Here is a 17,163-nt window from a genome sequence, read left to right as displayed (position 1 = left end):
CATTTTGTTTAATATTTAAGAAATCATATCTTACAATCATGTATTTCTTCTGAATCCATACTTCTGTCCAGATTGTCTTTGCTAATCTTTAACATACTGTCTGAAAGGATCTGTTTGCCCATTTCTACTATTGAGCTGGATTTCATGTAGTCTATTTATGTAATAAAGATAGCACTTTGGGATTCTTCCAAGAAATGGTGTGGTATGAAGTAAAACGTGAATCGTCTGCTTTTATTTAGCTTTGATACGTAGCCAAATATATATTTCTTATTTTAAGACAAGACCACTTTGTCAGAAAACGTTTTGGAAGAATATTAAAATTGAGATATACCAAGAGATTGGCACTTCTTCTATTATGGACAAGACCTAAGTTTTCATAACGTAAGAATGGTTCTCAAAAGTATCATGCAGACAGGGTAAAAAATTTTTCTGACCTCTTAAGACTTATCACATAATTAAATAATTATAGTTTTCTTCTTAACATTTCCTCATTTAAAAATTAACATTTAAAATATAAAGTGATAGTTTGTAAAATAAAATTGTGGATAATACATATTGCTTAGTGAACAATGCGATATTTTAGTGATAGAAACAAATTGGAACAGTTATTACTTTGAAAATCCTAAATTATACATATATGTGTATAATCACACACACACACACACACATACACACACACACACACTGACAGGGTTCTAATACACGTTTAGGAATAAATGAGGTAGTTTATCCCTTTTACCTTCCTACATTACAAGTCTGTTCCTACTCTTCTCAGTCCATAAATTAATAATTAATTTATCTTCTGTAAATGCAGGCTTCTTAAACATTTACCATTTGTAAAATTTTTAAGGATATTTCATTGGTAATTTATAATTACATACAATTGTACAAATAGAGAATTGAGTGTTAAGAAAATAATAAAATAAAATATCAGTGAGTGCTAAGCCTATTTGACTATAGTTAAAATAAGTCACTGTATATTTATGATGGCAAAACTCAGGATTTCAAAAACACCAAGCTGTTTTACTCAATTGACCTCACAAAAACCAGTGCATTTAAAATCTGTGCTATCTCCACAAATTTTTGACAAGCCATCCTACTTCACCACTCAGCAGACTTTCCTTCTATCACATAAAGAAAATAAATCATCACAGATTGAACATGTTTAATTCATCATATCAAACCTACAAAGCTTCTGCATTTATAACCATGCCTTCCTATGCCCACCGGTTACATTAGAGGAACTGGTGGTCTTTCTAACTAAATTTTTTCCCCACTTATGTTCTTTATCACATCTACTTTTTCAATAACCTTATAAAGTTAGTCTAATCATCTCTCCCTTTTAATCCTCTCCACTTCTACAATGTATCTCCTATCATTTAGACTTTCTCAATTCTCACTTATGTAAATAATATATTATAAATTTATACAAAATAAAACAAAAAGACAAGTGAGCAAAACAAACACTATACCTCTGTGGACCTCCCTTCACTCTTCAGCTACACACCATCCTAGACCTTTCTTTCCCAGCTGTGTTTCTCTCATTCCATTTTTACCACTTCATATATTTCTCAATTACCCTCTCCTTCAATGAATAACTTCAGTTTTACTTCCAAGTCCAAGCACCATCAAAAATGTGCTTTCTTTTAAATCAGTGATTCCATATATGTCAGTTCATCTGAAGGGCATTGCCTTAGATCTAATTTTACTAGAGCAGTCATAATAATTCTATACTATTGAAAATCTCACACTCACATAATATATACCCTAGTATTCCATGATTCCATGCTCTCCTGTTTGTTCTCCTATAATTTGTCTATCCTTGCATTGTCTTTTGTTGGCTAATTCGACTTTCTATTTTTCTTATATTGTTTACAATATTCAGTTCTAGATCATTCAACTCTATTATATGTTCTCCAGTTGCAGTACTGATGATTTATACATAGGCTGGTGATTTCTAAATTTATGAAACTTGTTAAAATATCTTCCATAAGTTCCAGGTATTTTGACCATCATCCTACTTTGCATCCTCAGAGTGATATTCAAAGTAAAATCACAGTCAAATATCAAACCCATGAAAATGTCAGGCTCTTTACTCTTAAGAGACAGAGAAGGATTATTTTAAGTGTCTAAACAACAAGGAAGATGGAGAGATGAAGATGAGAAAGATGATCGAAGAAGTCAGGGAAGATCAGAAGTTTAGTTTTAGACATGATAGGTAAGCTGTTATTAGATAATCAAGCAGAGATGTCAAAAATAAAGCTGAGTCCTCAAGTCCATTCTCTACCTCTGCGTCTTTATTCCTGTCCTGCCCATAGGTTCTTCATAAACATTTTTTTTTCTTTTTAGATTCCACAGGGAGGGGGAAGGGTAAGCTGGGATGAAGTGAGAGAGTTGCATGGACTTATATATACTACGAAATGCAAAATAGATAGCTAGTGGGAAGCAGCTGCATAGCACAGGGAGATCAGCTCAGTGCTTTGTGACCACCTAGAGCGGTGGGATAGGGAGTGTGGGAGGAAGACGCAAGAGGGAGGAGATATGGGGGTATATGTATATGTACAGCTGGTTCACTTTGTTATACAGCAGAAACTAACACACCATTGTAAAGCAATTATACTCCAATAAAGATGTTAAAAAAATAAGTAAAGCCGAATCTTTGAATCTGTAGTACAATGTTGAGGATTAGCTAGTGATATAAATTTGAGTCCTTAGGAAAAGTATGACACTTAAGGCCAGAAAAGTAGAAAAGATCACCAAAGGAATGAGGTGTATAGAAGAAAGTTAAGGGCTCAGTGTCTAGGAAACTAGTAGTTAGAAATTGAGGAGAAAAGAAGGAATCAGTACAGGAGATAGAACAGGGGTAGCCAGACAAGAGAAAAATGAACAAAGCGGGACACTACCAGAAGGCAAGGCAAGAGGGATAAAAGTGTTTCTTATTTGGCCATCTTCCTTATCTTAGAGGTAATGCCATTCTTCTACTGGCTTAGACACTTGAGATCACCCTTTTATGCACTGTATCTCACACCCAACACTTATTCTATCAACAAACCTTTCCAGCTCTAACTGATATTCCAACTCCACTGACACCACACCTTTCTGAGCCATTATCACCTCCCACCAGGATTCCTGCAATACCTTCTCTACTGGTCCCTCTAATTTTGTCCTTCCCTTGTTCAAACTATTCTCAATAGCCAGAATGATTCTACTGAAATATAACTCAGATAATGTTAGTCCTCGGAGAAGAAACTCTCAATGTTTTTTTCAGCTCTCTCAGTGCAAAAACCAAAGAAATAACCAGGGACCTCAGTGCTAGTCTCTCTGCCCCTGTTGCCTCCTTGATTGAACTTCCTACAAAACTCCCCTCACTCAGCCTCTCCTGTTACACAGGTCTCCTTGGTATTTTTGACAATGCCAAGACCTCCTGTATCTCAGGAAGTTTGCAGTTGTTTTTCTCTCCTAAAACATGTTTTCCCCAGTTATATCATCTCATCTCACTCAGAATTTTATTCAAAAATTATTTAACATTATACACCTGTGTAAAATTGCAGTCATTCACTGCAAAATAACTCCTTTTAGGGTATATCTTTTTCTAAATATAATTTATTACCATTTATGTAATAATTAGGTTCCAAAAGGACATAATTTTTTGTCGGTTTTTTCATCCTTCATAGTCTTACCACTTGGAGCAGTGTCTGGCACATAGAAGTGATCTATGCAAATTTGTTGAAAGAATGAATGATTAAATGAATGAGAAAATGGCAAAAGATGAGGAGAGAGACACAGATTTTTCTCTTCCTCAATACCCACTTGGAAAATTTAAACCAGCTTGACCTAAAATTATGAAAAAATAATGTACTTTTAAAGAAAGGAATTTATATTTATGTATATAATATACATAAATTTGTACTTCATATTTAAATTTTAGTTTAAATGAACAATAAGTACTCTAAATTAAAAATACATCAGAACTGAAAAAAGTCAATTAATTAACAAAGGACAGTACATAATTTAGTCACAAAGCCTGGATGTGTTAGAATAAGAGACAGAGTACAAAGTTTTAGTCTAATAGAATTATACATAGGGTTGGCTGTTTCAGTAAATATACATTTGCCAATATGCATTTTTATTATCATAATCTGACTCTGGGATGAGTGCTTGCTGCAAAATAAGTTCTTTATATTTTTTAATGTGTTTATAAATTTTACCAAAATTTATTGGCATTCATACAATTCTGCAGTTCTCTGTGTATGTGTGAGACATTTTGTTAGGAACATATTTCAAAATTATTTTTAGTATGATACCCTGAAACTTTTAGACAGAGTAAACCGTGCTTGAATATGAATCGAGAAGTTATAGAGTGCACAATTTCTACTTAAAAACTTGAAAGCAAGCTAATTCTTCTGGGGTTGCCTGGTAACTAATAAGGAGTATGTCAAATTGAAAGACAGGTCTGACTGAAGCAGCCTTGAATAAATAAGACAATTATTGTCAACTTTAGCCTCAGAGAAGCGAGACAGGGGTGAATTCTAAGCTAAACTGAAGGAAAGACTGTTGAAACATCTCGTGTTTTTTTTATTTTTAGTGAATTATCCACTGTTTGCCCTTAAACCTTTTTTCTCACTAAAATTTTATGATTAACATAGAGACATTGAAAGCAAATTCTGAAGATGTCATTGAAATTAAATGGAATGAATCAAGAACTTTTTAGGGCATAATAATTTATTTATTATTCATTAGGCATTTATTTATAAGTCCATATTCTTACAACGTATTGGTTTCTTAGAAAAATTTATGTCCACTAAGAATGATTACTGCTTTGATAAAAGATTTAACATAAGTATTTTTTAAGGTGAGAATTGTGTTATGGTAACTCCTGGGTATATGTACAAGAAAATATTTTTTGACAATTCTTTAGTTATAGTGATACTTTACATCATCCTGTTGGTAAAATACTTACACATTTTGAACTATTTTTGTTTTATTTCCAGCAGGAAAAAAGTCAAGAACGTTCAAGAATCAAAGGTAAGGAGTGACTATTTTACGATCATAGTTTTATACATTTGTGTAAGTATAGGAGAAGGAAAAAAAAAAGACGATGCTGCTTTGAAATTATAGTTAAAAGTGAGAAAACAGTGGGACTTCAAAATCTTCAACATGATTTTAAAACCATTGTGAACCCTTTGGGAATTCCCCAAGGCCATTGAAGATTCTCCATCAAGATTTCCTTTCTTCAGTAGTGCTTTTGGAAACTTCAACACAATTTTCTGTTTATTCCCTGAGTTGTTCTCATTGAATTCCTCCACCAACCATTGTCCATGGACTTGAGGACTCAGGGAAGGGGAAGGGTGAGCTGGGGAGAAGTGAGAGAGTGACATGGACTTGTATATACTACCAAGTGTAAAATAGATAGCTAGTGGGAAGCAGCTGCATAGCACAGGGAGATCAGCTCAGTGCTTTGTGACCACCTAGAGGGGTGGGATAGGGAGGGTGGGAGGGAGATTCAAGAGGGAGGAGATGTGGGGATATATGTGTATGTATAGCTGATTCACTTTGTTATAAAGCAGGAACTAACACACGATCGTAAAGCAATTATACTCCAACAAAGATGTTTAAAAATAAACTAGAAGGAAGAAAATTAAAAAAAAAAAAGAGTTGGTGTTCTGTCACATCTATGATTTAGCATATGAACCTTTTCAAAATATGTTTTGTAGAGACTGAACTAGTTAGTCGCTGCTATCTCACTTTATATTCTCTGAAAAAGCAAGAAAATATGTATTTATATATTAAAAGTTGGTGATAGCTTTTTGTTTGGCATAGTCAATCCTAGTCAGACATAGGAAGGCTCTTTACACCATAAAGACCATCTTCAGTTTTGAAATGCACTCACTGAGGTAATAAATTACCCTGAGTAGATTGTAACCCTTCAACCAGGTGTTTCCATCAGTGTGTGCTCCTGCCAATCATAATGATAGAACTTCACAGATTTTTCCAGGGTTAGGCCTTCTGGTCTCTCCATTCTTATTCTGTGTTTTGGGCATCCTTGCCCATCTATCCCTTCCCCAAGGTGTAGTAGTCCAAGCCCGACAATGGAGCAAAGCACAATTGCCTTGTTTTGTTTTGTTTTAATTTATTTTATTGAAGTATAGTTGATTGACTGTGTTGTGTTAATTTCTGCTGTACAGCAAAGTGATTCAATTATATATATATACATATATATATATATATATATATATATATATATATACACACACATTCTTTTTCATTTTCTTTTCCATATAGTTTATCACAGGATATTGAGTATATTTGCCTGTGCTACACTTTAGGACCTTGTTGTTTATCTATTTTGTATGTAGTAGTTTCTATCTGCTAATCCCAAATTCCTAACTTATCCCTTCCACCCCTCTCCCCCTTGGCAACCACAGGTCTGTTCTCTGTGAGCCTGTTACTGTTTTGTGGATAAGTTTATTTGTGTTATATTTTAGATTCCACATATAAGTGATATCATATGGTATTTGTCTTTCTCTATCTGACTTATTTCACTTAGTATGATGATCTCCAGGTCCATCCATGTTGCTGCAAATTGCATTATTCTTTTTATGGCTGAGTAATATTCCATTATATATATATCTCACATGTTCTTTATCCATTCATCTGTCGATGGGTATTTAGGTGGTTTTCATGTCTTGGCCCTTGTAATAGTGCTTCTATTAACATAGGAGTGCATGTATTGCTTTGAATTACAGCTTTGTCTGGATATATGCCCAACCATGGGATTGCCGGATAATACGGCAGCTCTATTTTTAGTTTTTTGAGGAACCTCCATACTATTCTTCATAGTGGCTGCACCAGTTTACATTCCCACCAACAGTATAGCAGGATTCCCTTTTCTACACACCCTCTCCAGCATTTGTTGTTTGTAGTCTTTTTAATGATTTCCATTCTGACCCGTGTTTGGTGGTATCTCATTGTAGTTTTGATTTGCATTTCTCTAATTATTAGTGATGTTGAGCATTTTTCTTGTGCCTGTTGACAATTGTCCTGTTTGATTCCATTCTTTTGGCACAGGAAAATTTTTTTTAGAGTTATACACAAATAAATTTTAAAATATAACTGTGGAGAAAGCTACAAAGATTACATGTATTCCTGAAATGATGAAAGGGTTGTTACACTTTTGAGGGTGGCTAGATTGATGATAGCAATTTTGCTTACTTAAGTCCAAATATAATCTTCACATTTTCGCACAACTGACTGACACAATTTTTTCCTTGTTTGGTCATCTGTAAGCGTCTATATTACTGAAGAATATGAAAAGACATACTTTTAAAAATATTGCTTGGTATATTTTATTCAAATGAATTATGTAAAACTGCCCTTTGAGGGATTCCCAAACTATGTTCTTTTTCAGCAAACTAAAGTATGTCTTGTTATTTTATATATGAAATTATTACATTTATTTTTCCTCAGAATACTCATATTAACTCAAAGTTTTGTACTTTTGTGTTGCAAAAGGGAATTTCTATTCTAAGAGGTGATGTGTGATGTTCATTTAAATGATATTTGCATTTTAAGCATACTGAGTGCACATCTTCCTTCTTATGGAGGGGCCCAGTGTTTCAGAATAATCTTAAATCATATTTATAATTCTGTTATAGTTGAAATAAGTTTAGTATAGCTTTCTTTTTGATGCTTTATTGCCTTGTAGTACATAAATTATAACATCTGAAATAGTAGAAATTAGTTTTTTTTCCAACTATTGGCTGGGAACATGTTTTCTTTTTATAATGTAATAAAATTTTCAAGATGATGCTTGCCACTTCTTTCATTGTTACTGGCTGACACATGGTTCAGAACCTTGACATAATGTCTGCTAGACTACTGAATTTTAAGTAGATATATGGTTACATCAGGACTTGTTGCCTAGCTCTGCTTAGAGGAACTCTACATTTTTTCTTGAATACTTATGGGAATCATCTTACAATATTATCTTACTGGAACTTATGGTCATTTAAATATTTTAAAATCTATATTAAGAAGAAAAAATTATCATAGAAGCAATAGCTTACCCATTATTAAATAACAAAAATTCTGAATAGTAAATACATTTCTTGGTCACTAATAGTTGAAGTGTGAGCTATGGCCTCATTTGATCTTACCAAACAATTCTCAGCTAGTAATTCTCTGACTTCCTGACTAATTGGTAACCTTATTTGCCAGAACCCGTTTATTACATTGTCAAGAATATATACACAGTCTTTCATCATCTAATTTCTTGCATTCAGTTCCTGTTTCTGCTTGAAACAACAATCCCAACCTCATGATATCAGTGACCTGAAATTACATTAGTTCACAGAGCACTACAATGAGAACCAATCTCTCATTTTTCTGTGTACATAGAGACATACATTGAAATGTTTGGAAACTTGCAATTCTGTCTCTAATTGATTATTTGACACTCACATGCTCTTATTCTAATATTATTTTGGAATGTCATACAAATCCATATTTTACATATTCTAAAATTATATCTATATGGAATTCAACTGACAAGATGAATTTCGGTTCAATAGTTAGTATGGATTCTCAACTAATTTTCATCATTGTATTGCCTGTTGTTAAATGAGACAAAGACTAACCTCTATTTAGTACACAATTTTGAGGTTTACAATTAAGATTTCCTTCCTTAAAGTTACATTAAAGATTATAGCAGAGAAATAAATACAGTTACACAGGTTTGAAAGAAAGATCAACTATTCAGGAAACCATCTTTCACACTGTTCTCCAGTGACATTACAGCTAAATTAAACAGAGCACGTTATGTGTTTAAAACCCATTGAGAATTTTGTAAATATTATTAAGAAATAATTTCTACTATAAGGATCATAACAAATCAATTTCATCTGCCAGTATTTCTCGGGTAAGTATTTTTGTTTGTGACTGGTTTATTTGTGTCTATTTTAGAGCATCTCTCTAGAGTTCTTAGTGATAAAACAGTAACAGTTTTTGAGGAAAATTTAAATAAGCCATGCTTGACAAATAGCTTAAAAATTCTATCAAGTTTTTACTACTCCAAAATAGTGTGAAGTTTTACTATAATCAGAAGGCTGAAATCACTGTGGAGTGTTTGCATGTGCTTATGCTGTGGCATGCTTCTCAGTATTGGCTTCACCCTCTTCTGTCAGTAAAAGAATGTCCATTCATCAAAGAGATCCGATTGCTTTTAACGCACAGTTTCCCCCCTCCTCTCTTCTCAAGTGGATATTCTTGGCTCTTCCCATTCAGAAGGGTTAAAAATAAAGTATGTTCCCCTTTCATTACTAGTTATATTTTTGTTAAGACTCTACATTTGGGGGAGACTGGGGACTAAAGTCCGTTCCCTGATAATCGTTTACATGTTATATTATTATCTTCTCTGTTTTGTTAAATATCTAATTGATGTCAGACACTGTGCTTTTTACATATATTATCTCATTTTAATAGTCAAACATGCATTATTAAGATTTAGAATGCAAATATGCCCGCATTTTGAGAAATCACATCCAAAGTAAATAATTCAGATCAATATTATCATTCTTGTTCTATTTTAAAAGGGATCATAGTTTATTTACCCAATCACCAACTTATGTTAGGTAAATTCAGCATACTGTTATTAGCAATGTTTTTTACATTTTCATGGATTTGATACATATGAATTTTATTATTTATGCCTTATTTTTCTTTAACATCATGGTCACAAATATTTTCCTGCTAATTTATATAAAATCTGCTCAGTGCTTTGTAACTTTAAGAAAAAAATAGATAGTGGTAAATGCAACATAGTAATAGTCTAACGGACACATGTAAGAATTACGCAAGCTTGTTCACTAGGTACTTACGATCTTTTACAAATGACTTAACCCCTCCGGAAGTAGTTTCTCTTTTATGGTAAATATTAGTGAAACATACCTTGTGATATCAAAAGTCCTTTACGTGTCTGAAACTCTAAGGCTTATACTTCTATAAGGACATTGGAGAATGCTATTATTACAAGCACTTATGATGCAAAAGTCTATGACTCAATGGGTTCTAAATGGCAAATATTATGTCATACACATTTGTGTATATGAAAAAAGTAAGCTGCACAATTGCCCTTCCTATGGTACATAACTTCTTACATACATTGAGCAATAACAGAAAACATTATGTCAAGACCATACTTGGTTGAATTAAAAGAGTGTGTTTGGGACAGTAAATGCTGTTAAAGAACTATGAAGCCTGCAGTCTTTATACACACAAATGCATATACAAGCTACCTTCTATTTGTTTTTAAACACTCATGGGTTCAGATTCTCCTTTATTTCCTACATCACAAAATTGGTAACTGAGAACACTAAAAGTAATCCGATATATACGGGAATTATATCTCAGTCAGGCTGAAGGGGCATTGCTATGAGATTGGAATGCTAAACTCCTCATTTGGGCTGCCTGAATATTCAGAGCTCCTACATTAGAATAATTTCACAGAGTTCCTGAGGTCAGCTCCCTTCTTCAAGCTCAGGTAGCTAGTCAGGAACAATGAGTGGATAGAAATTGACCTTCAAATTCTTATTCATAAAGGCCATTGGATATATTACATTAACAAATGAAAATATCATATAAAACTGAAAGACAGTCATTCATGTATATGAGCCCTTTATGAGACTGTTTTGTCTAATTGTTGCATTTCTTTATGTTTAGGAAACAAAATATCGCCAGCACAATTAGTAATACCTGAAATGGAGACTCTTACCATTAACTGAAATACAGTCACTATATTTTTTTAAAATAGATCTTTATTAATAATTGCTTCACAATACTGTGTTAATTTCTGTTGCACAACAAAGCGAATCAGCCATATGCATACACGTGTCCCCATATCCCCTCCCTCTTGAGCCTCCCTCCCAGCCTCCCTATCCCACCCCTCTAGGTCATCGCAAAGCCAACAAGCCCATACCCTGTGCTATGCTGCTGCTTCCCACCAGCCAACTGTTTTAAATTCCGTAGTGTATGTATGTCGATGCTACTCTCATTTCACCGCGGCTTCGCCCTCCCACCCCATGTCCTCAAGTCCATTCTCTATGTCTACCTCTTTATTCTTGCCCTGCAACTAGGTTCATCAGTACAAATTTTTTTTTTTTTTAGATTCCATATATATATGTTAGCATATGGTATTTGTTTTTCTCTTTCTGACTTACTTCATTCTGTATGACAGACTCTAGGTCCATCCACCTCACTACAAACTCAATTTCGTTTCTTTTTATGTCTGGGTAGTATTCCATTGTATATATGCGTCACATCTTCTTTATCCATTCATCTGTTGATGGACACTTAGGTTGCTTCCATGTCCTGGCTATTGTAAATAGCGCTGCGATGAACATTGTGGTACATGACTCTTTTTGAATTATGGTTTTCTCAGGGTATATGCCCAGTAATGGGATTGCTGGGTCATATGGTAGTTCTATTTTTAGTTTTTGAAGGAAACTCCACACTGTTTTCCGCACCGGTTTTATCAATTTACATTCCCACCAACAGTGCAAGAGGGTTCCCTTTTCACCACACCCTTTCCAGCATTTATTGTTTCTAGATTTTTTGATAAGTGGCCATTCTGACCAGCGTCAGGTGATACCTCATTGTAGTTTTGATTTGCATTTCTCTAATGATTAGTGATGTTGAGCATATTTTCATGTGCCTCTTGGCCATCTGTATGTTTTCCTTGGTGAAATGTCTATTTAGGTCTTCCGCCCATTTTTTAACTGGAAAGGAAACCATAAACAAGACAAAAAAGACAACCCTCAAAATGGGAGAAAATATTTTCAAATGAAACAACAAAGGATTGATCTCCCAAATATACAAATAGCTCATGGAGCTCAATATCAGAGTCACTATTTTTTTTTTTTTTTTTTTGCGGTACGCGGGCCTCTTGCTGTTGTGGCCTCTCCCGTTGAGGAGCACAGGCTCCGGACGCGCAGGCTCAGTGGCCATGGCTTACGGGCCCAGCCGCTCCGCGGCATGTGGGATCTTTCCGTACCGGGGCACGAACCCGCGTCCCCTGCATCGGCAGGCGGACTCTCAACCACTGCGCCACCAGGGAAGAGGGAAGCCCCTACAGTCACTATATTTTTAATGGATTACAATGTCACACATTATGAATGTTAGGTTCTTTGGTATTCAGTTTAGAAAGCTATTGCTGAGAGAAATAATCATTTGTAGGATTTATGAAAACTGTGGGGTTCTTTCTATCATAGTCAATAGTTATAATCCTTAGAAAGTCCAAGCGCTAAAAGACAAGAAAACTCACCTCTAGAATATGTCAACTGAATGATCCATAGGTTTGTTTATTTTTTTGTTTTTGGCAAAGAGCAATGCTGGATAAACACCAGACAGGTGTACTTATGGCAGACTTGTGATAATAATCTTAAAAAATAAATATTGTAAAAGAGTGCGAAGGAGTGATCTTTGTTTTGTATACATTTTATGCCATAGCAATTTTATTATAGCAGAACAATTCTTTTTGCACTCTGTTTACTTAAAATGGACTTTTGAAATTAAATGGGGGCAAAATGTATTCTCGTAAGTAATTATTGATTACCTTACAGCAAAGTATCAATGTCCCATATGCACAACTTAATAGTGTATGATTGACTAGTAACTCTTTAACTGCTTATATGAGAACCTCAAATATTTCAATCCATTTCATTTTATACTTAACAATATAAATTGATTGTTCAGTGATAAATCAATTAAAACTGTAATTTTCAAGTATTATAAACACATTGGCAGTTTTCTCTGATTTCATTAGCTGAAAATTGTTCTATTTCTGATCTTTCACTATTAAACAAAGTGATCATATTTCTTTATGTGAGTGATGTGAGTTTTTGTTTTAAAGTGAATGAGGTATGGAAACAAAAATGATAACACATAGATGCAAATTCTGGAAGCCATTGTATACATAAGATAATAATTGTTACTTTGACAAACTTTCAAACATATAACAAGTTAAGTTCTAATGTATAACTCCATAAAATAAAAATTAATTAATGGAAATACATTCACTGCAAATAATCTAAATAATGCCCCCAAATGATTGCCTACATAACTTTTTAGTAGTAAAGATTTCAATGTCAGTGATAACTTTTTTCTGTGAATTAAGGTAATATTCATCCTCCATTCTTAAAAAGATTCATTTAAACAGCTTGGTCCAATTTTAGATGATCTTGATGCATGTCTTCCTGCCCCAGCAGCAGGAAGACAGACATCCACCTCTACCTAATGATGCTATCAACCAGAAGAGGTTTCAAAAGCATCTGGTTGGGGCTTCCCTGGTGGCGCAGTGGTTGAGAGTCTGCCTGCCAATGCAGGGGACACGGGTTCGTGCCCCGGTCCGGGAAGATCCTACGTGCCGCGGAGCGGCTGGGCCCGTGAGCCATGGCCGCTGAGCTTGCGCGTCCGGAGCCTGTGCTCCGCAACGGGAGAGGCCACAACAGTGAGAGGCCCGCGTACCGCTAAAAAAAAAAAAAAAAAAAAAAATTATTTATTTGTGTTGGTTGTGCCGGGTCTTAGTTGCGGCACTCGGGGTCTTTGTGGCGGCATTAGGGATGAGAAAGCTAATTTAACCCACTGACTTATAAGTTAGCTACTGTTTCATTTAGAAAGTGCTGCTATGTCAGAAATTTTGTGGTAACGTTAGCCTGTCCAAATAATTCAGAAAAGAAGATATCAGTTCAACTGTATTCTATAATAAAACCTAGTTCAACCAACATTTATTAATTTCAATATTAGAAGCAAAGTTAGATGCCAGAGAAATTAAGGACAAAGTTGTGAGTCAGGTGATACTGGCTGTGAGTTTGGGAGATGGGACCTAGGACTGATAAATACAGTTGCCAAAAAAGCGTGGTAGATTCTTTAAGAGAGAAAGGCCAGAATGCTGTGCAAGCATGGGGGTAAGGCGAGGGGTAGGAAGGGGGTCTGGGAATGGACTTTTGGAAAAGGTTCGCCTTTTCTTTTTATAGGGAGACAAGGTCTTGTCTAGAAGAACAGGGAGGAATCAGAGAGGTGAAGAATAAGGGAGATTATTCCAGTTCATGTGGCATTAGTGAAATACACATTTACATATTAATGTGAGGTTGATGAGAAGCAAAGGAGAAATTGGTACAGAGTGGAATGGATTCGTAGAGGAATTTAAAACTAGGAAAGTATCAGTAGCAAATTGGATAGCAGGAATAATGCTAGTGTGATGAGATTGTCCAGGCTAGACAGAAGGCTGATATTGATTAATAGGTATAGCATTGAGAAATATTGGGAACAAGCTCAGCAGTTTTCCAGTTTGATAAGCTGCAAGTTCTTCTGAAATTATTATTCCATTTTTTTTCCTTTCAACAAACAGAACAAAAACCTGAGAACTGCATGATGATCATAAAATCAATTTTGCTTGGTGGTTTAACGCTCAGGCTTCAGAACCAGAGTAACTTTCAGTCCTGAGTCTACCGCTAAATATCTGTGTGACAATGGAAAATGACCTGAACTTGGTGGACTAATGTCCCCATGTGTAAAAAGTGGGTAATGATGGTTCCTTCTTGACAGGTTTGTTTTTGATGATTAAACAAGTTATTAAATACAGAGAACTTATCAAAAACAGTCTGAGATTTTACCCTCTTCACAAACCGACATGGGAGCCTCCCAGTTTTCTGGATTATGGCAGAAGACAGGAGGCTCCTGTGTCAGAGGCAGAGTTTCTTCCTCACAGCCATAGCAGTTGCCAGTGTACCAGTACCTGTGCTGATCCCCCAGGGAGATGGGAAGAGGCCCTCAGGATGCATGCATGTGCAGCAGTTTTTATTGTAGGAGAGGACCACTCCCTCTGACTGCCCCGCTTAGGAAAACCATATTTTATAATGGACAGGAAGCACACCTGACATTTGACTGTTACACTTGACTGGGAAACATACTTACCCCTGGCTCCAGAGGGAGGTGCTCTTTCTATTTTCTAAAGGTGTTCACTATAGAAAATTCCTGAGAAGAAAAGTCTGGAATAAAATATAGTCAGTATCTCTTCTCTCAAGACACACAGAAATGCAAGAGACCGTAGGGAATTGTCTCTCAGAGCAGTTAGAGTAGTAGCAGCACAAAATACCTACTCAATAAACCTTCATAAATGCCATCACCACCACGAACATCATCATTCAGACAGTAGTTTTTTTTGTTTTTGTTTTTCTTGATTATCCTCTTGAGTGCAAGTCAATGTAGATAGATGCATGGAGAAATACATATATCATATTGTTTCTGTCCACAATGTTAATGTGTGGTTATTTTAAAAGTCAAACAAATTCAGAAACTTAAAAAGAATAATTACAGTAATTCACAGTTTCTGTGTATTTAATAAGTGCCAGGCCCTATGTCTCTATGTAATGTGCTTCAGTTGCTTTATCTTGATTTATATGTGTGTGTATATATATATATGTATATATGTATATATATGAATATATATACATATATATGAATATATATGTATATATACACATATATTTGAATATATATAGTTATACATATATAACTATATATATATATAGATCAGTGTTGGAATGTTACTGTGCAGGTAACTATATATTGTTATGAATATATATAGTTCTATATATAAATATGAATAGTTAACATTACTTCTTTACTGCCAAGTCTTCTGCTAAGTGCTTTCCATGTATTATCTTATATAACCCTCAGAAGAATATTATATACTAACAAGAGAGTAAATTTTATTGGCAATGTATCTATCTATAAATGACCATTAACATTTTGGTATATGTGGATTCAGAAATTTCTTACATAGGCATCTATTTCTGCAAAATAACTTTCAGTATTCTCCTTTTGGAAGTGTTTGTGTATATCCTTTTTTCTCAAAAGTTGCAGAGGATTTGCAGTAGATACTGTAAATTGGTTCACTCAACAACCATTTCAAACACCAGTTAGCTTGCTTCTTATAGATTTTTTTACAGCATCTAGTAAATGAAAAGATACATTTCCTGGATTCTCTTGCAGTTAGCCTTCTGGATGTGTTTTAGGTTTCTCCAGTCAGATTCATGCAAGCATGACCTTTTATGAAATTCTTGTTGGAGAAATAAGCACAGTTTTGGGGAAAGACATTTTCCTTTCACATGTAATGGCAAAGACATTGTAGTTCTGAACCCAGCAACTAGGGTGATAGCTTCCTTATGTGGTTAGTCCTGACTATAGTAAAGGCAGTAACCCTTTGATATTCCAGTTCTGTGGTGAGTTCTAGAAGTTATTTCTAACAGCTTAGTATACATCCCTTCTCTTCAGTCCTGTGAACAATTTTCTATATTCTTTCACAAATATCTCTAACCTAAATTAAATTAGTGCAGATTCTATTGTCTGTAACAAAGAGCCTTGATCAATGCCAAGTCTGTCGACTTAAAAAAAAAATAACTTAAATTTGAGAGTATGTTTTTTTCGTCAGACATTCTGCGGACTAAAGCCTGGGACACAACATCTCAGTAGCTCTGAGGGACTGCTCGGAAGAGGTCAGGGAGGAGCCAGGGTATACAGGAGTTTTTGCAACAAAGACAAGGTGGTAGGAACATCAAAAGACTTCTATTAATTAAAGAAAACCAGACATCTCAAGTTACGGAATTTAGTGCTTTTCTAGGTATGGGAAAATGGGAGAATCTGGGCTCACAGGAAATCATTCCTTTGAGATGCACCTCAGCTCTCTGGGGTCAGTATCCTGTGTTTTCTCATCCTGAGTCTCCTCAGGAAACACCATGGTGGGGGTGGTGGCCTCAGTGGCTGACTGATGGATGGTGGGCACCCTGTTTGTATCCTGAGTTCCCTCAGGGCTCACTGTCAGGGCAGCTGTAATGAGATGGCTTAATAGCTGCAACAACCTTTGTTTACTGATATGGCAGGCAACAATTTTTCATTGACAAGTCTACTCTAGGACTACAACTAGGGTATCTGGTATGGAAAAAGTAAATAGCCAAGGGTTTATCAGAGATCTATTTATCAGATCTTCAAGAAAGACTCCAGGAGCAAACCTATCTGCAAAGCTGATGCAGGCAATGACAGCCAGGAGGCACAAGTTGTTAAAATCAAATTGCAGAGCAAACACATACCTTGTTCAGGCAAATGTAAAAC

General features: G+C 35.1%; 1 protein-coding gene across 3 annotated transcripts in view; it reads left to right on the top strand.

Annotated features, from left to right (window-relative positions):
* The window catches only part of FSTL5 (follistatin like 5), a 630,648-nt gene that overhangs the window by 53,627 nt on the left and 559,858 nt on the right, over positions 1-17,163 (top strand). For 2 of the 3 annotated variants that reach the window (XM_060147086.1, XM_060147085.1), the window contains exon 2: positions 4,995-5,025. In XM_060147086.1, the coding sequence (XP_060003069.1) occupies positions 4,995-5,025 (31 nt within the window). Of the gene's footprint in view, positions 1-4,991; positions 5,026-17,163 lie in introns of all 3 variants that reach the window. The other variant, XM_060147084.1, reaches the window with a different exon arrangement.

The sequence above is a fragment of the Lagenorhynchus albirostris genome, chromosome 4 (assembly GCF_949774975.1).
Source record: "Lagenorhynchus albirostris chromosome 4, mLagAlb1.1, whole genome shotgun sequence".
Classification (NCBI taxonomy): Eukaryota; Metazoa; Chordata; class Mammalia; order Artiodactyla; family Delphinidae; genus Lagenorhynchus; species Lagenorhynchus albirostris.
Note: the sequence above shows the minus strand (reverse complement) of the source record. Positions and strands in the feature narration are given on the sequence as shown.